General features: G+C 49.5%; 10 protein-coding genes and 1 long non-coding RNA gene across 11 annotated transcripts; 4 read left to right on the top strand and 7 right to left on the bottom strand.

Annotated features, from left to right (window-relative positions):
* Nucleotides 1-1,834: 1,834 nt before the first annotated feature.
* On the bottom strand, nt 1,835-2,459 carry LOC112346391. The gene is made up of 3 exons (XR_002992407.1): nt 2,314-2,459; nt 2,090-2,204; nt 1,835-2,026 (listed from the first exon to the last, which is right to left on the bottom strand). It is a non-coding gene; the product is annotated as an uncharacterized LOC112346391 (long non-coding RNA).
* Nucleotides 2,460-3,176: 717 nt separating this feature from the next.
* On the bottom strand, nt 3,177-4,635 carry LOC9632430 (alpha-soluble NSF attachment protein 2). Its single transcript, XM_002970253.2, has 9 exons — nt 4,491-4,635; nt 4,394-4,443; nt 4,257-4,329; nt 4,104-4,183; nt 3,856-4,007; nt 3,634-3,793; nt 3,521-3,568; nt 3,384-3,464; nt 3,177-3,330 (listed from the first exon to the last, which is right to left on the bottom strand). Exons 1-9 carry the CDS (start codon nt 4,633-4,635, stop codon nt 3,250-3,252), a joined length of 870 nt encoding a protein of 289 aa, XP_002970299.1. The 3' UTR covers nt 3,177-3,249.
* Nucleotides 4,636-5,154: 519 nt separating this feature from the next.
* Nucleotides 5,155-5,883, top strand: LOC9631738 (serum factor response D). Its single transcript, XM_002970473.1, has one exon. The coding sequence runs from the start codon at nt 5,155-5,157 to the stop codon at nt 5,881-5,883; it is 729 nt and encodes a 242-aa protein (XP_002970519.1).
* Nucleotides 5,864-9,518, bottom strand: LOC9631737 (V-type proton ATPase subunit a3). The gene is made up of 17 exons (XM_024675143.1): nt 9,241-9,518; nt 9,139-9,183; nt 8,951-9,073; nt 8,786-8,893; nt 8,449-8,724; nt 8,260-8,397; nt 8,096-8,203; nt 7,938-8,045; nt 7,739-7,887; nt 7,524-7,677; nt 7,251-7,411; nt 6,978-7,187; nt 6,731-6,914; nt 6,596-6,679; nt 6,352-6,548; nt 6,235-6,294; nt 5,864-6,173 (listed from the first exon to the last, which is right to left on the bottom strand). The coding sequence occupies exons 1-17, from the start codon at nt 9,424-9,426 to the stop codon at nt 5,966-5,968; spliced, it is 2,499 nt and encodes an 832-aa protein (XP_024530911.1). The 5' UTR covers nt 9,427-9,518; the 3' UTR covers nt 5,864-5,965.
* Nucleotides 9,519-9,594: 76 nt separating this feature from the next.
* Nucleotides 9,595-10,974, top strand: LOC112346359. Its single transcript, XM_024675145.1, has 4 exons — nt 9,595-9,888; nt 9,943-10,053; nt 10,112-10,757; nt 10,804-10,974. Exons 1-4 carry the CDS (start codon nt 9,730-9,732, stop codon nt 10,896-10,898), a joined length of 1,011 nt encoding a protein of 336 aa, XP_024530913.1. The 5' UTR covers nt 9,595-9,729; the 3' UTR covers nt 10,899-10,974.
* LOC9631736 (probable arabinosyltransferase ARAD1) lies at nt 10,908-12,893 on the bottom strand. The gene is made up of 4 exons (XM_024675144.1): nt 12,079-12,893; nt 11,627-11,923; nt 11,464-11,559; nt 10,908-11,379 (listed from the first exon to the last, which is right to left on the bottom strand). Exons 1-4 carry the CDS (start codon nt 12,583-12,585, stop codon nt 10,951-10,953), a joined length of 1,329 nt encoding a protein of 442 aa, XP_024530912.1. The 5' UTR covers nt 12,586-12,893; the 3' UTR covers nt 10,908-10,950.
* Nucleotides 12,894-12,982: 89 nt separating this feature from the next.
* Nucleotides 12,983-13,510, bottom strand: LOC9631735 (40S ribosomal protein S29). Its single transcript, XM_002970250.2, has 3 exons — nt 13,379-13,510; nt 13,207-13,306; nt 12,983-13,134 (listed from the first exon to the last, which is right to left on the bottom strand). The coding sequence occupies exons 1-3, from the start codon at nt 13,438-13,440 to the stop codon at nt 13,126-13,128; spliced, it is 171 nt and encodes a 56-aa protein (XP_002970296.1). The 5' UTR covers nt 13,441-13,510; the 3' UTR covers nt 12,983-13,125.
* Nucleotides 13,511-13,554: 44 nt separating this feature from the next.
* LOC9632429 (mitochondrial import inner membrane translocase subunit TIM22-3) lies at nt 13,555-14,553 on the bottom strand. Its single transcript, XM_002970249.2, has 5 exons — nt 14,331-14,553; nt 14,200-14,264; nt 14,071-14,143; nt 13,971-14,024; nt 13,555-13,909 (listed from the first exon to the last, which is right to left on the bottom strand). Exons 1-5 carry the CDS (start codon nt 14,515-14,517, stop codon nt 13,635-13,637), a joined length of 654 nt encoding a protein of 217 aa, XP_002970295.2. The 5' UTR covers nt 14,518-14,553; the 3' UTR covers nt 13,555-13,634.
* A 280-nt stretch (nt 14,554-14,833) lies between these two features.
* On the top strand, nt 14,834-15,827 carry LOC9631734 (chitinase 2). The gene is made up of 2 exons (XM_002970472.1): nt 14,834-14,906; nt 14,962-15,827. The coding sequence occupies exons 1-2, from the start codon at nt 14,834-14,836 to the stop codon at nt 15,825-15,827; spliced, it is 939 nt and encodes a 312-aa protein (XP_002970518.1).
* A 130-nt stretch (nt 15,828-15,957) lies between these two features.
* On the top strand, nt 15,958-18,475 carry LOC112346448 (pentatricopeptide repeat-containing protein At2g13600-like). Its single transcript, XM_024675473.1, has 3 exons — nt 15,958-16,099; nt 16,144-17,428; nt 17,486-18,475. The coding sequence occupies exons 1-3, from the start codon at nt 15,962-15,964 to the stop codon at nt 18,355-18,357; spliced, it is 2,295 nt and encodes a 764-aa protein (XP_024531241.1). The 5' UTR covers nt 15,958-15,961; the 3' UTR covers nt 18,358-18,475.
* Nucleotides 18,476-19,343: 868 nt separating this feature from the next.
* Nucleotides 19,344-25,684, bottom strand: LOC9631733. Its single transcript, XM_024675078.1, has 4 exons — nt 23,360-25,684; nt 22,984-23,203; nt 22,557-22,840; nt 19,344-22,190 (listed from the first exon to the last, which is right to left on the bottom strand). Exons 1-4 carry the CDS (start codon nt 25,268-25,270, stop codon nt 19,662-19,664), a joined length of 4,944 nt encoding a protein of 1,647 aa, XP_024530846.1. The 5' UTR covers nt 25,271-25,684; the 3' UTR covers nt 19,344-19,661.
* Between the last annotated feature and the right edge of the window lie 85 nt (nt 25,685-25,769).

Genomic DNA, 25,769 nt, shown 5'->3' with positions numbered 1-25,769 from the left:
AGTGGATGTCAAAACCAAAAGCCAGCAGACATCCGAGGCTGAGCAAAATCCTGGAGACACAAGAAAAAGGCTGAAGTAATGCTGCAACTGCCATCAATTCTTCCAAAGAGAAGATAGAACAAGAAAACAGGCTGCTCTCATGGGAAAGGTGGTGGCCGTGGTGGAGTCTCCTGCCAAGGCCAAAACAATAGAGAAGTACCTAGAACAGAACTACGTGGTGAGCTATGGTGACATACGAGACCAAGCTCAAGTTAGCACAGGTCGAGTATGATGATAGATAAGTACGCTCTCTTCCAGCTCGCAAGCGTAATGGATACCCTCAAGGACAGCCTAGACGAGTACCAGTTTGGAAAATTCTTCCAGGTTGCTATACAAGCTTTCCGTTCAAGTTATTAACTCTGTGTGTCTCCACTTGAATGCAGTTGGTGCAACGGTATGCGGTGCTTGATCTGTCCAACTTCTATCTGGACATTTCAAAGGACAGATTATACCTGGGGTGAGCAAGCTTGTTTCGTTTGGATCTTCCGTCGTTTCTGATCAGTTTTCCTGCAGGGGGGCTATGATAGCTCTAAAAGAAGAAACTGCCAGACGTTGTTCCACACCTGGCAAAGGACGCAGCTCTACCAGACGGGCTCCAAAGCCGAGAGCGTGTTTGAGGCGTGGTGGCCAAAACTAGACACCGTGATGGCAGATGATTTCTGTGCGTTTTCACGAAGGTGCGATCACTTCTAGAGGTGAGAAACGCTGCTTGGGAATCAACACTTGTGTCACTCGTTTGCATGCACAGCTCCAGGTGGAAGTTAACAAAGTCTTGCAGTCAGCAACGATGGCAAAGCTGATAGGAGGAAACCTTTGACGGGAGGACGACGTACTGCACTCCAAGCAATGGCCGCCTCCAAGGATGACGGCATTGCTAAGCTACTGACATCACAGGTAAGATCTTCCTCGTTAGATGTTTTCCATTCGCACAGGGAGAAAAAACAACGCTTCTCTTCTCTCGCTCAGGTGGAAGTTGTCAATTGCGAAGACGCATATTATGCATACACAGGAGCTGCAAGCTGGAGGGTTGAAGGCCAGAAATGTGAGGTGTTGGAAGTACTCGCCAGCCGATCAAAACAGCACTCAAGGGACAGGGGATGGTTCTAGCTTCTGATCCAGACAGAGAAGGAGAAGCCATCGCCTGGCAGGCAATGAGATAGCCAAAACGATGTCCAGGAGGGAAACAAATCACCCCGGAAGATAAGCTAGGAGTGGACGCATACTTGGCAAGTCGAGCACTCGAGCAAATCCGCTTCTCTCGCAACTGACCAGGAGGAGGTCAAGAGCTTTACTGGATGCCTACAAATGCTAAATCCAACCTGGAGAGCCCCACTCTGTAGCACAGAGATAACTGCTTCCCGACAGAGCTGATGCTCTTCTTTTCGCTTCCTCTTCCCTACTGTTGCTCTATTATAAGAAAATTCGGCTTCACATAAGAAATCCATTATATAGCGTACCGTAAACAATATTGTTGCTATTCAGCTTCGGAAAATCAGTGATCCTCGGGACAGGGTATGTAGTGTCACCACTACATTGAGCCAGAACCTTAGCAACATCCAAACTTTCAACGCCTACCCGTATATTGAATAACCAGTATTATGTTACTTGCAGACTTGAAGAAGTTCGCACGCATCCTCCACACCTGCACCACGGCATCCTTTGAAAGAGTCACAAGTAACCGCAACATAGAATGCCAGGGAAGAGCTGATACTGGATTTGATCCCTCTGGAGTGCTGCCAAGTTTAATGAACATTTAGCATCCAGAAGCAAACAGGTAAACAACTACAATCAAACGTGACGCATCAAAAGTTTATCTTGATACAAGACAAAGACTACATACGTTCCAAAGAACAGCCACGGTCGAAGTGGTGCCAGAGTAATGTATATGTCCATCTTTTCTGGGATCCTGTCTGTTTTCTTGGCTGGAGAATAAAGAAAATGCGTGTGCTCGGTATCTAGATCCCACCCACAACTCAATGCTCCAATCCTGGGAGGAAAAAAAAAAGAATCCAATTCATGCAAAAGATCTATGCCAAGAGCTGTATCATACCTCTAGAACTGCGACAATTACATGCCCGCCAGCAGGACTATATGCCATACGCACGACGGAAGCTCCAATATTGAAGCTCATATTGAGAGCTTACAGCCCGTGAGAGCATCGAACTCTGCAAGAAAATTCACCACCATCAGCCAACCCTCTCACATTCTTACTGAAATTTCCGGATCACGCGAAGTCCTCGCGTCAATTCGGAGAATTCACCTCGGAAATCTCACCAGTGATGTGTTGCCCGACCGCAGCCGCGAAGAGCGCCTGCGAGTGATGAAATGCTCCACACTGTGGCCGAGCTCCATCGCCCTCGGCTCCCTGGACCTCCAGATACCCACTCCATCGCTGCTAAAACCCTATAAACCCCCTTAGATCTGCGTCAGACCAAAACCCTAGCTCACCGAAGCTCGGAATTTCAAGTGATTAAAATCCAACGGTGCAGATTTCCGAGCCCTAGGGCTTAGGGTCTAACGCCAGAGTTCTCTGTTGCCTTCCAAGTTTTGAGGATGGTAAAACCTAACGCATTCTGCCCACTAGCTCTCCAATTGACGTGCATCAAGTTCGCCAGAGCCAGCCCCCCCCCCCCCGATTGCACGAGTTTTACACCACCCAGTTTTAGAGGCATACGAGACTAGTTTTCAAAGCCTAGGTGAAGCAATTTGCTAAAATGATCTATGCTGAAAATGCTGTCACCACTACTTGCATCGTCCGCAAAGACAGCAAGCACTTACTGAGAGCCTCGGTAAAGAAGAGATATGAGGCTGTCTTTGTTCTTGTCGTGCATCTCAAACTCCCTGTCGGCACGTACATAGCTCCAGGCATTCAACCTTTGTGGAACCCCGCAAGCATCAGGGTACTTATAAGGCAGCCACTTTAAACGGTGAGGAATAGGTCCAATTCCGTTCTTCCACTAGTTGTGATGTTGACCATGAAACATTTGTTGTGTTGTCCATATCATCAATGTCATGGACCACCAATTGTACAGTATTCAAATTGCGACTTGTTAACATCAACACAGGAGAAAAGAACTTCTTCTACTACTATTGACAATGCGAAGCTGCAAGATGAAGGCGCAGGTTGGTATATCTTGCTGAATGTGCGCCTTGGCTTTGGAGCAAGTATTAGGGCTAAAAAGTCCTAACTGTTTAACAAGGAAAATAGTTCTATGTTAACTCTTCTTCCTCTTCCTCTTTTGCTTTCAACGCTTTCTTTGCACGTAAGAGCATCGTTGTTTTCCATGGATCCTATGATATGGCACAAAATATGAGAGAGAGAGAGAGAGAGAGAGAGCTCTTACCAGCCGGCTAATGCTGTCATACTCCTTGACAGCGTCCGTGAACTTGGTCGCATCTTCTTGCTCGATCGTCTCGGCCAGCTCCTGCAAATAATCCAACAAAAAAAAAGCTATGGAGGATTCGTTGAATCTTCACAAACCTTGAGGAACTTGCACTCCCGTGTGTCTTGAAACGTTGGATCCAAGTCCTGGATATCGAAGGAACGTTGTGTTCCATGGCGAAATGAGAGAAGGATTAAATGAACATACATACCTGGTATCTCTCGAGAGCATTGCTCACGGCAATCGGGTCAGCACCACACATTTGACACAGCCCCGCATTGAGCAAGTAGCCTTTGACGCTGTACTTTGTCAAATTGTTATCCATGGAGCTTTTGGCAATGGCCTCAAAGATTTCGATAGCTCTTGGATATCTGAAAGAGACATAGTTAGAGGGAGCAAAGAAACGATAAAAGAAATTTTGTGAAGTTCTTACTGCTCCAGTTGAGCTGAGAGCTCTGCAATTCTCAATTTGCATTGGTTGCTTGTGGTGTTCACCTCCTCGCCCTGGTATAAATCCGCTGCTCTCTCGTAAAATTGGACTGCAAACTCCAAATCCTCTTGCTTCTCATATATCTCCGCAATGTCCTGGTTTTTAAAGTTTTTACAAGGCCAGTGTCAATAGAGAAGATCAAACCCGAGCTCTTTCCTTACGTTCTCATGAGAAGAATGTCAGCGATTAACCTTGAAATGCTTGGCCGCCACGGACAATCTTCCAAGCTCCATGAAAAGCTTGGTTGCCATATTGAGCATCTTCACGGCCTCTAAGTTAACGCAAGAAGCTCTCAAGAAAAAAAAACGACATGCTCTTCTTCCTCTTTTTTTTTCTGAGGTTACCTTTTGGTCTTTTCTTCATGTAGCATTTCGCAGCTTCCACATAAGATTGTGCTGCTTCGGGCTTGCTCTCCATCTAGTTCAAAAAAAAACTTATCTTTTATCGCAGCTCCCTGGAACGAACTTAAACTTTATTCTACCTTCATGCTAACTTCTGCAAGCCTGAGGTAGCATTCGGCTCCTCTATCCCCTGATCGAGGAATCACAGTGACAAGAAGAACAAAAAAAACTTCTTACATGATTTGGCAAGCTTGTAGTTATTGGCGGCCTTCTCCAGATACTCGGCAGCGTCGTCATACTTGCCACCCAAGAGATTCCAGCCCTTGAGCTTCTTCTCGGCCTTCTTCTCGTATTCCTGGGCCTTTTCCTCGTAATCCCCCATTGCTGTAGCTAAGAACCCTAACCAACCCGAAATAAGGTTAACATTTACTTTAAATCATAATAATGTTAATTGGTCGACTTCCCGACTAAGTTTTGCGTTGGTCACAGCTGAGATGGCCATGGTGGACGAAGCTATCAAGAAAACAATGAATTTAAAAACTTTGAAAAAAGAGTTAAAAAGTGTTTGAAATTGTTAGGAGGGAAATGAATAAATGCCTTCTGTGACCCTTGGTTATATGTGGAACAACAAGAGTTTGTTTGCCAAGCAATGCAAAGTGTTGTCTAGCATGGGAGAAAGAGATGGTAGTTGCGGAACCAAACAACTAAATCCCATCAACAAAGACCAAAAGCTATGAAAATCCTAGGCTATATTGAATGGCAAAAATATAACTAATGATTTTGTAATGCAGTATAAAATCAAATAAAATAATTGACCATACATAACAAAAGAGACATATCCGGCTTATTCTTATAAGGTTTTTAAAAAGAAAAGAAAAGTTGGTAAATGCAGAGAAGAGGGATGGGCAGGAGAAAGATTGATATCAAGTATCTTGTGAAGAACAACCCGCGGACACAAACATTCCGCAAGAGAACCGAAGGTTTGTTCAAGAAGGCAATCGAGCTTCAGGTCTTGTGTGGCGCTAAGGTGGAAGTCACGGTCATCTATGACTCTGGTAAGAAGCACTTCTTCTACTCGTCCGATCCCAGCGCTCCACAAAAACTCCCACCAAAGATCACGGTGGAGTCAGTGATTGCCTCGAACAGCAGCAGCAGCGAGGATAGCTTTGGTGACGATGAAGTTGACAGGATGTTTGCAGAAGCTGAAGGCCAAGATCAAGATGGGATGTTCTTCACGGACGATGCAAGTAGTGGTGGATTTTTCACGTCCAGTGCTGAAGTTCTTCCTGATCACTTCCAGCTCTTAAACCTGGGCGATCACGCGAATGGTCACTTAGGCAATTATGTAAATGGTCACGCAGGGAATCACCACAATGATCATGGTCACTTGGACGATCACCCGAATGGTCAGCTAGATTCGATGTTTCCTCCCAGGAATGACCACCAGCAAATCTTCCATGGTTTGTATAGCCACCGTGTACATGGAGATGGAAATGGGTATAGCAATGGAGATGAAAATGGAGGTGGAAGTTTGTATAGCAATGGAGGCTTTGTTGCGCAACAAAACGATACTAACAACATGCAAATGGACAGCGATTTTGACACAGCAGTGTTCCTCAACCAGTCTTAGAAGAAAGAGTTCGCATTTACACAATGTATATAGCCATCTATATCTAACAATGTAGCTACAAAAACGTTTGATATGTTTGATTTCAACCTTGATCGTCTTCTTCGAGTGTTGCAAATGAAAATGGCTCAAACTGGTAGCCATCGCCCCCGTAAAACTTGCCTTGGAACTCTACCCAGTGAAGACGAAGCGCATGGAGGAATGCGCTGAGCGTCTCCATGATTAGCAACACCCCCACGGTTGCACAGATGAAGACGAAGCCACCGATGATGAGAATCATGGTGTTGTGGTAACTGCATCAATTCAAAAGAGTTCGCTTCATAAAAGCAAAAAAAGTGGAGAAAGACCACATACCTCCATGCCAGGATCAAGACTTTATCGTAAAACACGGCCGAGAGTTGGGCATGAGCGAGGCTGTGGAAAGCTAAACACGTCAGGAGCACGAAACAAACGAAAACAAAGTTGGTTTACCTGAGAGCCCACAGCCGGAGATAGGAAGCTGTGTTCGACACAGCACCTAGCACGAACTCAATGGTTTCTATCATTTGGTGGACGAAGGTCTCACCAAAGTCGAATTCTTCCTCGCCGTGGTGGTGGTCGTGCTCGTTGTCAACGGATTCACCATCCGAGCCAGCATTCAATATGCCATAAGAACGCCCGTGCGTTCTCTGTAAAACCATATTGTAAAGTCATCACTCAAGAAAGAGTGCAATACCTCTTCATGTCGTTTTTTCAAAGCCAATGGCTTCGGCAAAAGCATTGTTGGAACCGCCACGACAGCAATTAATAGCAGAAAGCACTTGAATAAAAAGAGATGTTAAACTCGAAAAATAATTAAAAAGAACCTTACCTGAACCTCCGTTTGTCCAGAAAAAAGCTGGTTTGGCCCAAGATCATCCGTTGGGCTTAAGAACATATAAATCATCACGTGGTACAAGTCCGCTTGGGAACCAGAGCACCACTTGATTATAATAAGCAGCGACAGGTATCCAAATAAGGAGCCAAGGAACAGGATCTGCGGAACAAACTGATACCTGGAAAGGTTGAGTTACTTGATCGTTTCGGTAATGCAGTATGGAAATGAATGGCACACTTACCAGATATCAAGTGGCTCGTTAAAGTAGCTGGCGTTGTAATAGCTCAAAGCCAGACCCAAGTTCATATGCACAACACCGAGAAGAATGGACATCTTCATCTTCACGGAGTTCAAAAATGGTAGTTCCGATCTAGAGCCATGCCATACGGGATCGAATCCAAACGGATATGTATAGCCAGGTCGTTTTATCAAACCCGCTGTACGTGAGTCCCTACGCAACAATTCAGTTAATCCAAAAACACAAAACCTTTACCAAATGCAAATAGAGACTTACTTGCACGAAGGATCCCTGCAAACGTACGCAGACTCTCCAAATATTCGAAACGGCACCGAGAAAAACTCGTTGTAGATAAACCCCGTATATATCGAGAAGATCGACATCAGCAAGATCACATATCTGCCTCCAAACGCCATTCCCATTATGTCGCCCAATTTCTGTATGCACCATGCTGGAAGGGATCAATGCGAATGATAAATTTTACTAGCAGTGAAAACTTTCAAAGTTCTCCCAGCTTTACTAGTAAATGAAAACAAAGCGTCAAGGTACCTGGCTGCCAAGTTTCCCTTCATTCAGAATGAGGTAAAGCGTTGCCAAGAGAAGAACAATCCCGTGCCCCCAATCCCCAAACATCACAGCGAAAAGAAACGGAAAAGTAACTATTGTATACACAGCAGGATTTGCTTCCTTGTATCTCGCCACCCTACACTGACAGTTAACACAGTAAGAACGAAACGTGAAAGCCAGAAAGAGCTTGCTGTTACCCATAAGCATCGACGATTCCTTGGAAAGCCCCTGTAATTTTGTTAGTCTTGAAGAATGTTGGCGGTAAATCCTTTGTTCTAATCTCCTGAAAAATGGTGCCGACTTGTGAGTTGCTGTCGACTGTTGCGCGCATTAATGCTTCTTGAACCTGCTTTTCACATATAAAGTCAGCTTATAAAGCCCACAAGTTCAACATACCTGAGTTTTATTCTCGGTTGGACACCATGCTTCAGCTACTAAACACTTTCTAGTAACGTCCATGTTAAACTTATTCATGATATGATACACAGCCTTCTCTCTTTGAACCTACCACAGAAAACGAATTAGAGAAGCAAATTGAGATGGACGAACCTCACCATCAAAATCCAAAAGTCTAGTTGGTAGCTAATCCCTGCTAAAACTGTATCGCGATGACTGGTACCCGCATCCAATGTGGACTTCAGCTCAGACAATCTTCCTGCGACCTGTAAGACACTCCCTCATTACATTCACAAACACCAAAAACTGGAAAAGGATACACCTCCGATCTCATTTGTCTCTGTAAACTAGGCTCCTCGGGATAAGGATAGCGGCTAGCACCAAATGCATCGCAGATTTTAACGATCTTAGCCTGTGTTCTTTCTCCAGAAAAGAACACGACGAACACAGACTTTTCAACCTGTAGATGAATACTATCTTTAACACCGAGTAGAAAAAAGTTTTCCGTTACCTTCTCACCGGTTGCAGGATCGGTCACAGGCCTTTCGACGACTGACGACTTGAAGACCATGTTGCCTCTGGTTGCTCGGAACAAAATGCGTTCGAACTGTATAGTCTTAAGTTTGGGTATCAATCCAGTTACGTATCCAAGCTGCCCTTTCGTCGGATCGGTTTGCATCTCTTGCTCTATAAGGAGGAGGGGACTATCCATAGACCCCTCGAAATCGTCGTACTCCCGTTGTGCAAATGCTGCCTCTGCACGTCCGGAGGTAAAAAATCTACCAGCCTTGTGAAATGAAACAAGCATAAGAAACGAACTGTTTCCAAAGCGCCAGCAAAGTTACTACCTTCAACAAAACCAGTTGAAACTCTGTCAGCTCCGCATGACTCCGAAATAGCCTCGCGCTGTTTGATGCTATTTCCTTGAGCTCAGTTTCATACTCTGAAAGTTTCACCTGCATGAAAACAGCAAGAATGATAAAAGTCGTAGAAAATGCAGCTGGAAAGCTTACCTCCAATTCATCCAGATCGACGTCCTTCTCAATCGTTGACCTTGCCGCTATTAGAATGCCTGCGCTCTCTATTTGACTCTTGAAATATCTGAGCTGCCGACCCATTTCACCGCATCGTTTTACCTGGAGAGCTTTCAATGAGCTCCAAAAATATCTCCTTTCTACACACAGAAAAAAATCTATAGTACCTGGTTTGCGTAGATCCGTTGAGTGGGACTTTTTCCAGGATTTAACTGCGAAGAAGAAAAGATCGAATACTAGATCGAGGAAAACGAAATCTGTTCACTCACATCGCGAAATTGGAGCATGCCGAGCTGCCCGAGGTAGGCAACAGTGTCGTGCGCCGATTCTACTGGAATCACCATCCGGACGAGCGACATATCCTCCGATCGCAGCAGAAACAGGGGCGGCATTCCCGTCCACGACGCCGAGACGGAGCGCGCCATATCGATCACGGATCCGCGCCGCTGCTCCATTTAGCGCGCCTCCAGCGGCATCAGCGCGGCCGATCTGGATCGCGCGAGACACGATCCCCGAGCCCTAATCCCTCCATCGCCCAAACCCTAGATTCAACGAACCCAACGGGATTCCCGCCGGAGCTTCCTTGTCCGTTAGATCGGCACCACAGTACGGATGGAGCGTACGGCGCTACTTTTAAACCACTGAAAGTAGACGTTGCAATGGCCCGCTAAGATCGACGGTCCGTGTCCGACCTCTCTAGCATTTTTCTAGGGCTCTTGGGCGCTACGCGCAGAGATTTCGCGGCGAAGGGGCGAGCTATGAAGCGATCGCAGTACAAGGGGACTCCACATCCAAAGAAGCGCAATCCTCTCGATGTCATCACCAACAAGCAGCCGGATGCGGGAGGCAAGAAATCGTCCAGCCCTTTGAGGCGGCTCCATGTCGTCCACAGCTCCGTGGCTCGGCTGATCGAGAGGGTAAGCAAGAATTCCCCCATTCCATTCAGTCTTGGAGCTCGAAATTTCTGGCAGATCGACTCGCTGGTTACTGGAATCCACAAGAAGAAGCTCTCCGAGAAGCTGTCCGTGGAGGAGATCGATAATTTCACGCGAGCGATGTCTAGCGTCGAGGACACGCTCCAGGTACGCAAATTCCCCAAGAAAAAGAAGAAAATTTCACAAGGTTTCTCTTTAAATGTAGGACTGGCACCGATTTTTCTTGGAGGTGGCAAAGCGTCCAGAGAGAACCGTGGAGAGTAGACTCGGCCGAGAAGACGTGACCAACGACGATCTCATTCCCATCGTTCCCACCGTCGAGAAAATGCTCGGCCTGAGCGATTCGCCGCTGGTTCCCGGAGCTCGAGATGATTCCAGGAAAGTTTTGCACTTCACCCCCGAGCTCTCGTCCGCGAGCAAGCGAAACCCGAGCTCTTCCAACTTGAAGAAGGTCCGTTTTGGATCTCAAGCAGCGACGCCATCCACTTCCAACAGCACCAAGCGAGTCTCGTTCGCGAACACCCCCGAGACAATCACTCCGGCCATGCCTTCGCCACCCCGATCAGTCCGTCTTCGTCGACCAAGTGTGAGCAGCTCCTCGTCCTGCCTATCGACGCCATCGTTTCTTCTTCGATCGGCCCAGAGTCCATCGTCGGTGGAGCTCGCAACGCCCCAGCCGGCGGACATTCTCAACAAGTATCCCCGACTCTTCTCCAATGCGTCCAGGTCTTCGTCCACAACTCTCTCTCCTCCGAAGACGTGCAAGCTTCTGCGGCCCCCGGAAAGCTCCAGCGATCGAGAGATCCACTCTCCAATCGCCCTTCCTCCACTCAGTCCCTTTCGAACTTCAGGTACGCTTATAGCTCGCTCGGTTTGATACAAGTTCTTCCTTTGCAGGCCTCGTTCTTTGTTCCCCTTCACTCGGGGAGAGCCCTGTCTCGGATCCAGGAAGCATGGACGTGACTTCCAAGCTTTCAGCCATGAGCTTGTAGAATCTGTAGTTCCTGTCCTTACGACGTTCTGTGTAAGTTTCTCTGGTTGGTATTATAACCTTTTACACTTCCACCAGTCTTGGATCTTAAGTCGTTTGGCTCTGTGCATTGCTAGCTTCATCGCCGGAACTTTCTTGTGGATCTGGCTCCACAGCATGTTGACAGCATCGTCCCTTTGAGAGGGGTGTTGATACTCAAAGTGCCTGGTGACTTGCTTGAGCCGCCTCCACATTTTCATCCACCTTCTCTTCGAGAACTTTTCCAGGGCCCCGAGGAGGAATCCCGGCCTGACCGCCTCGTCCACCGAGAAGAAGAGGCTAAACTCGGAGTAGTCGAGCTCGTCCTCGAATGGTAACTCTATTTTGTCGCTGACGATCACAGGGACGCAGTGACTTACAATCGCATCAAAGAGCCTGCACGAGGAAGGCGTGTCGCCGGCTGGGTGCAAACAAAACCTGGAGCTCCGCATGCCTTGCATGGCCTGCGCAAACAAAAGCAAAGCAAAGTAAGAGTTCCTCCTTCCTTCCAGCTTATTGAAAGAAATCTCTCGAGTTTTTCTTCTTACTTGTTCTACAGTGAAGTTCGTGGCGATTCCTTCCTCGAAGTGGACGCGCGGCTGGTTCTCCAGAATGGCCGCCAGCTGAGTCCTCACGACACCATCCTGACCAAAAGGAGGAAAGAATCATATTCTAAGCGGGCGCTGCGAAAAAAGAAAGGAATTCACTCACATCCTTGCGCTTGACTCGTCCTTGGAAGAAGAGCAGCGTTGTTCTCTCCTCGAATGGATCGGTCCCATCATCGCCATTGTAAGTCGGGACCATATGGCTGTAAGGCGCCACGACGTCCTTGTGAAGCGCCGCGACACCCTTGGGAAATCGCCCAAAGTCCGCCACCACCAAGAGCGACAAGTTGAGGCGGTCCTTGAGGAACCGGAACGCGTTTGGGTGGTGGAGTACGAGTACGTGATCTCGGCCCCCCGACCTCTGGTACCACGGTGATTTGCTCAGATACTCGATCATCCCCACCTGTGAATCAAACCATCGCTCGATCAATCGCTCTAGAGAAACTTTGGGCGAAGAAAACCACTGAGAAGTTCCAAAACTCTAAGAAGTTCTAAAGCTTTTGGTAGATCGGTCAAGACAAGGAAGGGAAGAAAAATCCAAAGCGCGAGAGATCTTACCTGTAACTTCTTGTCGTGCTCGGTCTCTGGATCCCTCATGCTCACCCCAAACACATTGAAGCTCAGCGACGCGAAATATGGCACGAAGAACACATCCGCCTCGCCGGGATCGCTCACTCGCTGCGCGGCTCGGAATTCTCGCCCCCCCTCGTCGAGCAAATCCAGCGTCATCCAGTACTCGACGCTGTGCTGCTTCTTCAATCCCTGGGTGTGCGGCCCGGGGAGATTGCTGAGATTCTTCCACGGGATCTCTTGCGCCGGGCCATCCCTGTTGAAGAGCCCGAAATTGTACTTCCTGGGGAGCTCGTACATGAAAACCTTGAGCTTGGCGTTCTTGCCGCTCGTCCTGGAGATCCCCAGCCTAGACTCGGAGCGTATGCTCTTGGCGATCCTGCCTAGCGTGATCTGGATCGGGAGCGAGCCGTAGAGCGCCGTGAGGAGGAGGCAGATTATCGCGACGCACAGCGTGATCAATCGGTGCTGGCTCACCATAAATGCGCTCTTCATGGATGGATGGATCGAAATATCGCGTCCTACATCTAGAAGGAAGAATCAAGGAGGAGGAGGAGGAGGAGGAGGAAGAGGAATCCTGTGTCGCGATGGCGCCTAGCATCTGAATTCCCGAGCCTTTGTATGAACCATTACTGTCGCGGATGCCTCCATTCTTCGCTTTTTCCCGGCGATCGCCTCGATCGGGAGCTAAGTTGCTAAATCGATCGATCGATCTCGCGGAGTGCTATTCATCCACGAGCAGCCATAGCCCCATCTACCACTCACCGTCGATCACAGCTCATCTCGACGGTGCCAGCTCTGCCACGCGTTTAAACTGTAACAGAGATTAAATCTCGTGACGAGACAGTAGAATGTGACCTTCCCAACGCAGTAAAAACTTTAAAACACTCGGTTCGATCAAGGAAAAACAGAGAACAATTTCATTCCGGGAAGAACTCAAGCTACATGGTTTTTTTTTTCTTGTCAAAATTTCGATCGCCTCTCTCGCGGATCCATTTTTCCTAGATTGAGAACTTCCTGGAGCTCGATTTCACTCTACCGGTACTGGAAGAACACGAAAGGCGCAAAGATTTTAGTCCCGGCAAGAGCAAAACGAGAGAGAAATTCGCCACGCACCTTGATGAAGCCAATGTCCTTGGCGTAAGTCTTGAAGCACTGTCTGCAGCACATTATCCCGTATTTGCGAATGAGGCCGTGGCCATTCCCACAGACCCGGCTGGAAATCCAGGGCAAAACATCGATCAAATTCCTTCGCGCTAGAGAAGAAGAAGATCGAGAGAATCCTTACCACTGCCTAGATCCAGGTCCATACTTCTTCGGATGCGAGTTCCACACAGCGGTGTGCCCCATGGCGCCGAGATTTCTCCTCCGCCTCAAAAACCCTACTGACAAGCCCTAAATGGCGAAGCCGTCAAGAGCCCTAAAATCATACTAACAAACGAACGACTGCGATTGGCTTAGATCAGCGGCCGAGATTGGTTTTAGATTCAACGGCTGCGATTGAAGCAAAATCTTAAAAGAGCTCATCTTTACACTCGAGAGTTTTACAAAAACTTTGCGCTGCTGCGCTCGTTGCCGAAGCCCAGTAGCTGCAATTTGGGGAGATTTAGAGCGTCGTAGCCGTCCATGAAAGCTGGAGCGAGAGTGAATGGCGGCAGCACCGGGAATCCATGGAGCTCGTTGCCGCGATTTTTGTCCCTGGATTTTTTCTTGCCGGTTAGCGTCGCTGCGATCGCTGGCTGGGTGGTGTTCATCCTTTCCACAAAGTAGGAGAACACCCCAAACGTTGCGCAGCCTTGCAAGAGCGCTGCTGGATTCCCTGGCGATGGAGCAAAGAAGTTTTAAGTTCTATAAGATCTATGTTTGATAGAAATGCGAACCTGGAGCGCTGAGAGCAATGCCGGTGGCACAACCAGCGATTCCAGCATTGATCGCTGCAAGAAAGTTTAGAAAAAAAATTCCGAGAAAAGAGCAGCATACCATCTTTCTTTCCACGGATTTGGATCAGGAGAGTCGTCACAAATCCATGTATGCCGGATAGAATCGCGAAGGTCTGGAGAAGCGAGAAGCATTGGAATTGTCTTCCGGAAAGAGAAGAGTTTATGGTACCTTGGCGGATGAAGCACCAGAGTGGAGAGCTCCCTTGAAACCCTTCTTCTGGAACAGCCCAGTGCCTGCCACAAGACATCCTCGATCGCTCACATTCTCGAGCAAGCTGGAAAGAAACCGCAAGAACATACCAAAACCAAAGACGCTGCCCATGACGGCGCCCGACATCGCATCGCCCACCCCCTTGATCACGCAAGAGTAAGCTGGGAGATTCGTGCTCTCCGGGACGAAATGATCGGGAAGAACGGCAGCGCTGCTCTTAGAATCGTCTCCATCGCCATCGCCGCGCCCGGCAGCGCCATCTGTGGAGGAAGCCATCGCCAATAAAAATTGGGGTTGTGAGGAGACCGTAGATTAGGAATATGCTACGTGCAGCTGGGAGATATTCGTTAGGGCTGAAACCATTTGAAACTTGTAAGATCCAACGGCCCTGTTTAAAAGTTTGCTGACGGCTGGGATTCGCCCGGATCGAGCAAGTTCATCCAAATAGTTCCGCGCTTTGGTTTTAGCGTTGGTCGGCTCGCATAGAAACATTGCCACACGCTTTCGTGGCAGAGTACTTAGAACCAGTGACGAAGAACTCGAAATTCCCCGAGGAGAAGAAGAAAATCCCAGATTTGTTTGAGCAGTAGCCATGGCGATGACGATTTCTTATGTTGTGGGCGCTTTGCTTTTGCTTGTTCTTGGATCCTCAGCTTCAATTCAAGGTAAGAAATCGATTCGTAGAAATGGAAAGTGGATAGAAACGTTCGACCTTTGCAGATAATTCGACGGTTCCACCGCAAGCCAAGAGAAAGATCTTCGCAGAGTACCTTGGAGCCGAGGGATACTCTGTGACATTCGCCGAGGTTCCAATCGAGGCGGCTGTAGATTTCTACTTCATCCTCAGCTTCGCCGTCGATGCCGACGAAGATGGCAAGCCGCGAAACGGGATCTTCAGCCAGGTGTGGTCCGAAGATCTCACTCCAGAGTCTGTCCGGGAGATCAAATCCTCGCGAAGCAACGTCAAAGTTCTCATGAGTTTGGGGGGCTGGAGTGTCTATACCCGGGCCGGGAAAGATAAAATCCTCTTCTGGTATGATCCGAAAGATCCGGAAGCCTGGATAAAAAATGCCCACAACTCCATCGCCAAGATCGTCCGCACTTACTCGCTTGATGGGATCGACATCGATTATGAGAGCTTCCACAGCGAGAACACCACCTTCGCGTATTGCATTGGCGAGCTTATCACCAGGCTCAAAGCTGACAAGATCATCACCATCGCCACCATCGCTCCATTCGAGAACATCGATCCGCAGTACATCGAACTCTTCCAGAGCTACAACTCCACGATCGATTATGTCAACTATCAGTTCTATACGACCAGGAATGCGCCCTCGGTGGACAAGTTCGTGGCCAACTACAACCGGAAAGCGGAGATCTTCGGCGTGGACAAGACGCTGGTGAGTCTCCAGGTGCGCGATCGAGGCATCCAGGGGGATGATTTCTTTGCGGGAGTTCACAGGATCGTCAATGAAACGAGTGGAAGATTGCCCGGGATCATGATGTGGAGCCTCGACATGTCTGTGCATTACAAGACCAAGTTTCTATATGAAACCAAGGGTCAAGAAATTTTACTAGGCTTTTAGATCGAATATACGAAACTTTCTTTTTTTGTAAATAAGGATATTCCGTCTAGATTTAGAATATACCGCTCTATTCGCTAAGCATATTCTGTTTAGAATATACCGGTATTTTGGAAATTAGGGCGGGCTTGTCTTTGATGCTCTACCGGAGGATCGCTTGGCGCAACCATTGCTGTTTTCCTGGCGATGGAGATCGCATCTTGCAAGAGGAGCGCAAGTGGCTCGATCTCTTCCGGAATCCAGGAGTGTGGCGGGACAACAGAGCTAAGAAAGATGTAAGACCTGTTCTTCTTGCTCCATCGCAATGCCTAGTTTTTAGTGGCAAAATCTTCCAGATTTCAAGAATGTGGAGACTGGGGAGAGTTTGTGGATTGGATCGCTCTACTGCCCTCGATGGGTTCAATCCAGGCTCGGCGAAAACTCCCTGGCACAGCACAGTTTCGCGATCACGACGAGTTTTAGCTCTCAAGAACAGGAAGAACGTCGCATTTCCAGGTTGCTATCCTCGCTAAGATCTTGCAGCGCTTCCAGGGATGTAGTGACTGGTAAGGAGCTCCATTTGGAGGCGATCGAGAGTGGGCTTGCCTCCAACGCTTACGTTGCCAGCAGCTTGATCAGTATGTACTCCAAGTGTGGGAGTTTGGATGACGCTCGAGAAGTGTTTGAAGGGACGGGGACGAGTTCTTGTCTTCGTAGCACAGCTTGTTGGAACGCTTTGCTACTCGGCTATGCCACTCACGGAGAGGAAAAAATGGTTTTGGAGCTCTTCGGCAGTATGCTCGATCAGCAAGGCTGCGTTCCAGATTCTCGGACTTTTCTCGCGGTGATCATGGCTTTGGCTAGTTCGGCAAGCAAGGAGCAAGGCCTGGAAGTCGACGATAAGTTTGTCAAGCTCGGTTGCCTGATAAAAGGGATGGAAATACACTCGAAGTTCTTGAGAAGCAGCAACTGCGATGAAGACGACGACAACGACATCTTTGTCGAGAACAGCCTGGTCGACTTCTATGCCAGGTGTGGAAGTTTACGGGACTCGAGGGCGGTGTTTGACAGAATGAAGCAGCACTCAGTGGTCTCCTGGACGTCGCTCATACTTGGCTGTGTGGAAAATGAAGAGGCCGAGCTCGGGCTAGATCTGTTCGCGAGAATGGTAGCTCTCAGAGGCTTTGATCCTGATGCCAGAGCATTCGTCGCGGCGATCACGGCAGCTACGAGTTTAGCAGCGAGAGAAGAATCGGATAAAAAGCTCCAGTGGCTCGAGCGAGGAAGATTGCTCCACAGCGAGGCAGCCAAGAACTTACACGACTCAAACATCTACGTATCAAACGCTATGATCGGTATGTACTCCACTTGTGGAAGCTTGGTGGATGCTAAGGCAGTGTTTGACAGCATGAACCAGCAAGACGCCGTGTCCTGGACGAGTATGATCCTCGGCTACACGGAGAACGGCGAAAGCGAGCGCGCTTTGGAGCTCTACTCGCGAATGAAGTGCTCGCGAGACGCTCGAACTTACGCCGCTGCATCGATGGCCTGCGCGAGCTTGGCTGCCGACGAAGATGGCGTTGAAGCTTTTGGAAAGATCGTCAAAGTCAAGTGCCTGGAAAGAGGTATGGAGATTCACTCTCACGTTGCAAGCAGTGGATTCGAGCGTGATGGTTTTGTAGCCGGCGCTTTGATGGATATGTACGCAAAGTGTGGAAGCATGGTTGATGCTCGAGCGGTGTTTGACAAGATGGTAAGCCATAGCTTGATCTCGTGGAACTCACTGCTACATGGCTACGCAGGAAATGGAGAAGCCGAGCTCGCACTGGAGCTCTTTGCAGCCCTCCAAGAGCTGCTAGAGTTAAATCCAATCCCCGGAAGAACACTTGGAGCTGCGCTGGTAGCTTGCGGGAAGCTAGCATCGCTCGAGACCGGCAGAGAAATCCACGCACGGATTTGCAGGCAGGGCCTCGAGAGTGACAAGTTCCTCGCAAACTCGCTAGTGGATTTCTACGCGAAGTCCGGGAACTTGGCCGCTGCTCAGGAAGTTTTCGATTCGATCGTCACTAGCAGCAGCGGCGGCAGTAGCTCTGTCAAGATTTGGAGCGCTTTGATCGCTGGCTATGCGTCACAGGGATTCACAGGTCGTGTTGTGGAGAATTTGGAGAGGATGCGTGAGAGTGGAGTGGAGCCAGACGGTGTTACGTTGCTCTCGGTTCTCACAGCGTGTAGCCATGCGGGCGAGGTGGCCAGTGGAAGGAAATATTTCCAGGAAATGGTGGCGAGGTATGGGATCAAGGCTGGGAGAGAGCACTACCATTGTATGGTGGATATGCTGGGGAGGGCAAATGAGCTGGATGCTGCCGTGGCAATGGTGAAGTCTATGCCATTGGAGCCAACCGTGGTTACGTGGACTTCTCTTTTGGCTGCATGTCACAAGTGGCAGAATGTGGAAATTGGGAGGTTTGCTTTTGAATCTCTGCTGAGGGTAGATGAGAAGAAAGCTACAAGCTACATTCTCATGGCTAATATATTCACTAAAGTAGTATGTTAAATTAACCCTTTTAGGCCTTCTGCTTTCTTGCAAAGCATTGTGGTCCTCTGCCCTAGTGCTCTTTCCAGGCATTTTTTTCTCAAAGGGATTGATTGTGGCAGCCACCAACATCCTTTTGTCAGGTGAGCATCAAATATGGTTTATCTGGATTTGATCAGAAGTGATGCTTAAGCGTCTGTGATACATACGACTTTGGTTTTTTTTTTCTTCTTTTCCACTTTTTGTGTTATTTGTTTTGTATTTCTTCAGATAATTTCTTTGGCTGTTTTGATCTCATCACTACCAGAGCTGCCTTGGAGCATGGCTATTTCAAGAGACGAGTTTTCTCTTGAGAAAATCATCTATATTGTGACTGGATTTTTCAATTTAATTGTCATTTTGTTTTATCTCTTTAATTAGATGCTTATGAATTCTGATCTTTTAATAAACTCTCACAAGCTTAATAGAGTAGGCTAGGGGAATTTAACCAAGAAGGTGAGGCTCATCTTTAACTTTGCCCAGTTTTTGGTTCATAATAAAGTTTTAAAAAGCAAATGGAGCAACCTGTTAAATGAGCATTTCAGGGACTACTCCAAACACTTAATCAAACATCAGCAAACTGATGTCTGGCAATTTATGATTGTTATAAATCATTCAATCCAATGGTTGAGCCTGGCAAACAAAGCCAAATTTGCCAAAGATGCTACAAGGAGTAGAATAGGACTTTGAAAATGATTGTAGCTCACTAGCAAAAGTGGCAATTTATAAACTCAAAGCTCAGGTGCAGTGAGTAACAGCACAGCCAACAAAGCAAGCAAGTAGCATGCAGATATATAATAATTGTTATAAATAATTCAATCCAACGGTTTTTTATTGTTCAATGCAATTCTTAAAATTTGAGTTAATCCAATGGTACAAATCACCCAGAAACCCAATTTTAAAATTCATGCATTGTGTCTTACATTCATGATTCATGTCATAGTGATTGTAAATTACGTTCAATGTTAGAACTCCAAATTAAAAAATTCACAGGACAAACTTTTCACAATTCCTATCTTGTTTCTCTAGCGTGTAGTGTTGCTACTTCATTTGGAGCAAGCAAATCAGCAGAGCTTGGCCCAGGAGCTCGGGAGATAACTCTGTCATCTCCAATCACATAATTCGGTGTGCCTGTCTCACACATTGCCCAAATACATGAGTAATGTGTGGTAATTCCATTAATGTCCACCTTTTTAGCATAGTAGGGCTTGTTATTAGGTTTTTGGCCCAGGCATTGTGAGTTTTCCATCAAAACGAGATCACAAGACTGCTCGTTTCTTCTTCTATCAAATTTCACAAGAGCAAGAGCCATTAGTGTGGAAGCAATGCAAGCCATACGGATCCCGCACACTTATTTCCCTCTGTATCCTTCTAGACACAAACTTGGCAAACGCATGGCAATCATGGCAAGCCCTTAGATTCTTGACGATCCTTATCAATTGCCCAGCAGGCGTGGACACAATCCCAAACCCAATCGCCACCTTCTCGCTGTGGCAGCAGCCAAGAATGTGAGCCCTGGCATTCTCGTCCTTGCAAATCCCCCCTTCCTCGACGGCTAGCGAGCTCAATCGCTGGAGCTCGCCCCGGATCTTGTCCAGCCGAGGGCCTTGCAGACGATCATCATCCTCCCCAAACTCGTGCACCCTGTTGTTCACCTCGATCCAGCTCCGCCCGCCGGGCTCCCTCCTCGCATTCCTCGATTCCACAGCCTTCCTGACCCTGGCAGCATCCTCCCACCGCCCCGCCGCTCCATACAGCTCCGCGAGCATCGCCATGGACGCCGCAAAGCTCCCGGGATCGAGCTGCTGTGCTCGATTCGCAGCACGAATCCCCCGCTCCAGATCGCCGCGCCGATTGCAAGCCGCCAGCAGCGCCATCCAGATCGCGCCGCTGGCCTTGCGCGGCATTCCCTGGATCAAACCCTCGGCCTCCTCGAGCTTCCCCGCCCGCCCTAGAACCTCCACCATGCAACCGTAGTGTTCCGCCGAGGCGGACACCGGATATACCCTCCCCAGGGCGTCGAATATCCGCCGCCCCTCCTCCACGCGGCGGCCACCACACGCCAGCAAGGCGCTCGCCAGCGTCACCTCGTCGGGGGCCACCCCGGCGCATTCCATCCTCCGGAAGAGATCCAGCGCCTCATCGCCTCGCCCATTCTGGGCCAGGGAAGAGATCATGAGCGTCCACGCCACCACCCCCTTCTGCCCCATCGCCTCGAACATTCCCCGCGCAGAATCCAGCTGGCCACACCGGCCGTACAGCCCGACCAGCGCGGTGGCCACCACCACGTCCGACTCCAGCGCGGTCCCACGAATCCGGCGGTGTACGGAGCCTCCGTACGATAGCGCGCCAAGCCGCTCGCAAGCGTTGAGGACGCTGCCGTACGTCACCTCGTCCGGCCGGAACCCCTCGAGCTCCATTCTCTGGAACAATTCCAGCGATTCCTTGCCGTACCCCTGGCGAGAGAGCGCGGAGATCATGGCGTTGTACGACACCGTGTCCTTGTTCTTGATCGCGGAGAACACCCGGATCGCCTCTTGCAAGCTCGAGCACTTGCTATACATGTCGAGCAGCGCGGTCTGGGCGATGAGATTGGAGTCGAGATTTCTCGCCGCCAAGCTCTCGTGGATGATCCGGCCGGCGTGGAGCGATCGCGAGCTCGAGCAAGCGGCGAGCGCGTTGACGAACGTCACCACGTTTGGAGGCTCGCCGTCGAGATCCATGGCCGCCAGGAGCTTGATCGCCTCGGCGCTGTGCCCGTTCTGGGCATAGGCCGTGATCATGATTGTCCACGAGAAGACATTCTTCCGCGATATCCGGTCGAATGTCTGTCGGGCCTGTCCGACGGCGCCGCATTTGCCGTACATCTCGACGAGCATGTTGAGGAGGTATCTGTCCAGCGTTTGCTTCGTCTTGATCATGTGATCCAAGACGCGGGATCCCAGATCGAGGGATTTGGAGTTTCCGCACCACTGGAGGAGCGATCCATACGCCGCCGAGTCGAACTTCACGTCCTGTTGCTCGAGCTCCCGGATGATCTGCTCGAGTCTCTTGGAACCGCTATGGTGGTCACTCGATTCCCTGCTGGAACTTTGCTCTCTCTTCTGCTCCTGTTCTTGATCTTCCACCACCGGTGATCTCGTGGGAGGTTTTTGGAGAACGAGAGCTTGATCCTGTGGTTCCTCTCGACTGCGGTGACGATCGCGAGCTCTAGCTTTGGCTGCCTGCGCGGCCCCGGCCTCTTCTCGATCCTCCTCGTCAACCATTCGAGCGAGCTCTTGGTAGTCGGCTTCCTCCTCGGAATTCATGACGAGATCATCGTCGTCTTCGTCGCTACGTTCTTCTTCGTCGTGATCTTCTTCTATTTCTACGATCCCTTGATCTTCTTCTTCCTCTTGCGTATCGCCTTCTTCCTCCTCTTCGTGAAACTCTTCTTCTCTTTTGTGATGCTTTACCCTTCCCTGCATTTGCCTTTGATCCTTTGCCTGTCTCCCTCGCCTAGATCTATGCTGCTCCTCCTCTTCTTCCTCATCTTCATCTTCTTCATCGCTTCCATCGCCAGAGAATTGCGCCTCTTCGGGAAGCTCGAATGGAGCCACCACTTCCAGCGGCTTCCAGCGGTTCCTGAGCGATGGATAGATCACGGGCACGGGTTCGCTCACCTTGAAAACGATCGGCGCCCTCGCCTGCGTGCTCAATCGCCTCGCGCCGCTGCGAAACAAGAGGCGCCATCGCGAGGAGAGGCGCATTTGTTTCTTAGGGTTTAGGGTTCTTGGGCACCGATGGCCAGGGCGTGCGTGGGCGCCCTCAAGCCGCTACTCCAGCGATCATCCGCGATCACGGGGAGATCCGGCTGCGCTGATCCACCGGCATTGCGATTCTCGTGCCTGTGGGTGCGGCATTTGTTCCGCGACAAGCGAAGAAACAAATACGTGGGTATGTCTTGCTGGTGATCTCTTGGGCATTCTTATGGAGACTTTCACTGGCAGATCCTTTTAGAGTTCCAACACTCTACACTGGAGTGACCAAGCTCGAGGCCAACGATCCGGTGATCAAGCCCCGGCCGCCGCCAAGGCCGCGTAGAAATCTCAACAGGCAGTGGCGTGGATTGCAAAAGACGAGATATGTCAATGTAAGCTCACTAGATTTCTCTTCCGTGAATTTGATCGTTGCGCGCGCACTTCCAGGCCGATCGAAAGAAGTTTATCGAGTTCTACCGGGCTCGCACTGCTCGCCGCGAAGTTTTGCGAGTGAAGCGGTGGAGAGAGAACGCCGCGCGATTGAAGGTGTGGAAGGCCGAGGCGCGAGAAGTCTACGCGACCAAGTAAGAGATCTTCTCGATCGTGGTGTTTCTCACTTGGTTTTCTCTCCAGGAAAATCACCGCCATTCGAGGCTTGCCAGAACTCTTGCTCGAGAAACACGAGCGTACTCCCAGGGGCCAAAAGAAAGCCATTGACAATAGCCCTGTACAGTCCTAGTCAATGGTCAAGTCAAACTTTGTTGCCCTAAAAAATGTTATGCGAGGAATATCCCAGTGGTCGTTGCCCTAAGGGTATATTCGTCTTATCGGTGGGAATATCCCATCTTGTTCTAGGGTTAGGAGGGACGATGAAGCCATTCCCAGTGTATGTGGCGGGCGATGTCGAGGATCAGGGCGTGGGCGGCAGCGTCGCGATGGACATGGACATCGACGGCGACGGCATCGAGATGCTGGGCGACGCCATCGTCGACAACAAGCCCTGCGATCTCGACTTCTTCAACAGCTTCGAGGATGATTTCGACGACACCGACATCGCGTAAGCGAAGGCAAGGAAACGTAGCCGCTAGCTAGTAGAAATTCACCGCTCGACTCGATCAGGTCGCTCTCCTCTGATGTAGAAAATCTCTTTTCCTTGAATGGCTGATTGATCATTCATCCTCATTTCTTCTCGAGTTCTTGCGATCTCTTCGACTATCAGCGCACAAGATTCTTCAAGAGGTGAGTGGTCCAAGTTCTTCTGATAAGCTGGTCTCTAACTCGTGAAACTCTTGCCGTGATCCAGCGCCAGCGTACATGTGAGACATGGTGACATACGATGCCGAGTTCTTCCAATCCAACTCGAGAGCGCTCTGTGCGACGCGAATCCCTCGCTCGACATCGCCGTGGACGTGACAAGCTCCCAGCAAAACAGCGTGAGCCAAAGCGCAAGGATTTTTTCGCATCACTTGCTCGGCCTCTTCCAGCCAGCCTGCTCGTCCCAGCAAATCGACCATCCCTCCAAAGTGGTCCTCGCTCGCCGGGATGTTGTAGTCCTCCACCATGGACACAAAGTAGAAGACGCCATCTTTCACGACTCCTCGCCGGCTGCAAGCCGCGACGAGCGTGCTGAAAGTTAGAGCGTCGGGCTTGGTTCCCTGGAGCTGCATCTCGCGGAAGAGATCCAGGGCCTCGTTCTCTCGGCCGTGCTGAGCACACGCAGCGATCAAGTTCGACCAGGTAACGAGGTTCCGCGAGTGAGATCTCCAGAACACTGACTTTGCGTCGTGCAGGCTTCCACACCGAGCGTACATGGTGACGAGCGCTGTGGCGACTCCCGGATCTTGTTCCAGGCATGGAGCAGCAGTGGCGACGATGGAGTGGATGGTTTTTCCGAGAGCTAGAGATGGAACGCTGCCGCACGCGTCGATCGCTCCTAGGTACGTTGCTCTGTCCGGAGTCCATCCTTCCAGGTCCATTTGCTTGAAAAACTCTAGTGCTTGTCTTCCACTGCCGTGTTGAGCGTATGTTGCTATCATTGTGTTCCAGGAGATCACATCTCTCTCGGGCATTTTCACAAACTCGTCCATTGCTTCGTCTAGACTTCCACACTTGCCATACATGTTGATCACGGCATTGCTGAGGTTTGCCTCGTGTATGTTTTCCAGGAGGATCCTGGCGTGGAGTTGTCTCCCTCTCGTCAAATCTTTCAAGCTCGAGCATGCCTCTAGACTTGCGAGGTAAGTGACCGAGTTTGCTCTCACTCCTTCCAGTTCCATTTTCCAAAAGCACTCGAGAGCTTGCTTGCTCTCTCCGTGCTGTGCAAGGCCGGAGATCATGGCGTTCCATGTCACAGCGTTGTTCTTCCATTGGATTGCATCAAACGCAGCCTTGGCTTCTTTCAAGCTTCCACACCTCGCGTACGCACTGACCGCGGCATTTCTTGCAGCAATATCTAGCTCCAGCTCGAAGGTAGCGGCGTACCTCCGGGCCTCGGAAACGCTCTGGCAGGCATCAAGCACAGCCAAGTAAGTGATCTTGTCGGGTTTTGTCCCCTCTAGCAGCATTCTTTCGTAGAGTTTCAAGCTCCTCTCGTAACACCCGTTGCTGGCGAACGCAGATAGCATGGAGTTCCATGCAACCACGCTTCTCTCCTTCAAGTTTTCGAAGATGCTCCAAGCGCTGTCGACGCTCCCACACTTCCCATACATGGTGACGAGACAAACTTGCAAGACAACATCGGATTCAAAACCGGAGGCAACCATGTGTGCGTGGATTTGCTCCGCTCGCGGTAAGTCCTCTGGACGCAAACAGGAATCCATCACGGCCATGAAAGTTACAGCGTTTGGCTCGCAGTCCATTCTCTTGTAGAGATCGAAGGCCGCTCGAATGAAACCCTGCTGCGCGTAAGCCCAGATCATCACGGTCCACGACACCACATTCCTGGAGCTGCCGAGATTCTCGAAAACGTCTCTAGCCGCGGCCAAGTCCCCGAGCTTTGCGAATGTGCTCACAAAGGCGGTTCCAAGGGTGGTGTCTAGCTCCAAGCCGAGATGTTTCACCCGGGCGAAGATTTTCTCGCACTGTGCGAGGGTGGTGCATGCTCGCAGGACTGTGACGAAGGTGACTTTGTTCGGCAAAACGCCCTCCAAGTCCATTTTGTAGAAGAGAACAAATGCCTCAAGCAAATGCCCATTGTGGGCAAATGCTGCGATGATAACAGTCCAGGAGTAGACGCTCTTGTCATGGATTTGTTTGAAGACTAGCCATGCCTGTGTAACACTGCCACATCTACTATACATTTCTATCAGAAGATTTGAGAGATAGCTATCAATTGGCCTTGAAGAAGCTATGAGATTGTCGTGGATGTGCTTGCCTCCTTCAAAGTCACGCAGCCTTCCGCACTTTCGAATGTGGGTTGCAACGTCACATGAAGTACACAGCCTCCTCACTCTCATAAACTTCATATAATCAAATCTAAAGTAAAATGCTTTAGAAGCATTAAGGGAAATATATCAAGAATATGATCTGATTTTTGTTGAAATTCTTATAATTTAATAGTATTGATACTCTTGTTACTCTCATTTGCTAGCAGAAAGAATAATATGGTCCAATTTTTCCTATGTTGAAATTTTATAGTGGAATTGGTGACCAAAA

The sequence above is a fragment of the Selaginella moellendorffii genome, unplaced genomic scaffold (assembly GCF_000143415.4).
Source record: "Selaginella moellendorffii unplaced genomic scaffold, v1.0 SELMOscaffold_14, whole genome shotgun sequence".
NCBI classification, from domain to species: Eukaryota; Viridiplantae; Streptophyta; class Lycopodiopsida; order Selaginellales; family Selaginellaceae; genus Selaginella; species Selaginella moellendorffii.
This window is presented reverse-complemented; position numbering and strand designations above follow the sequence as displayed.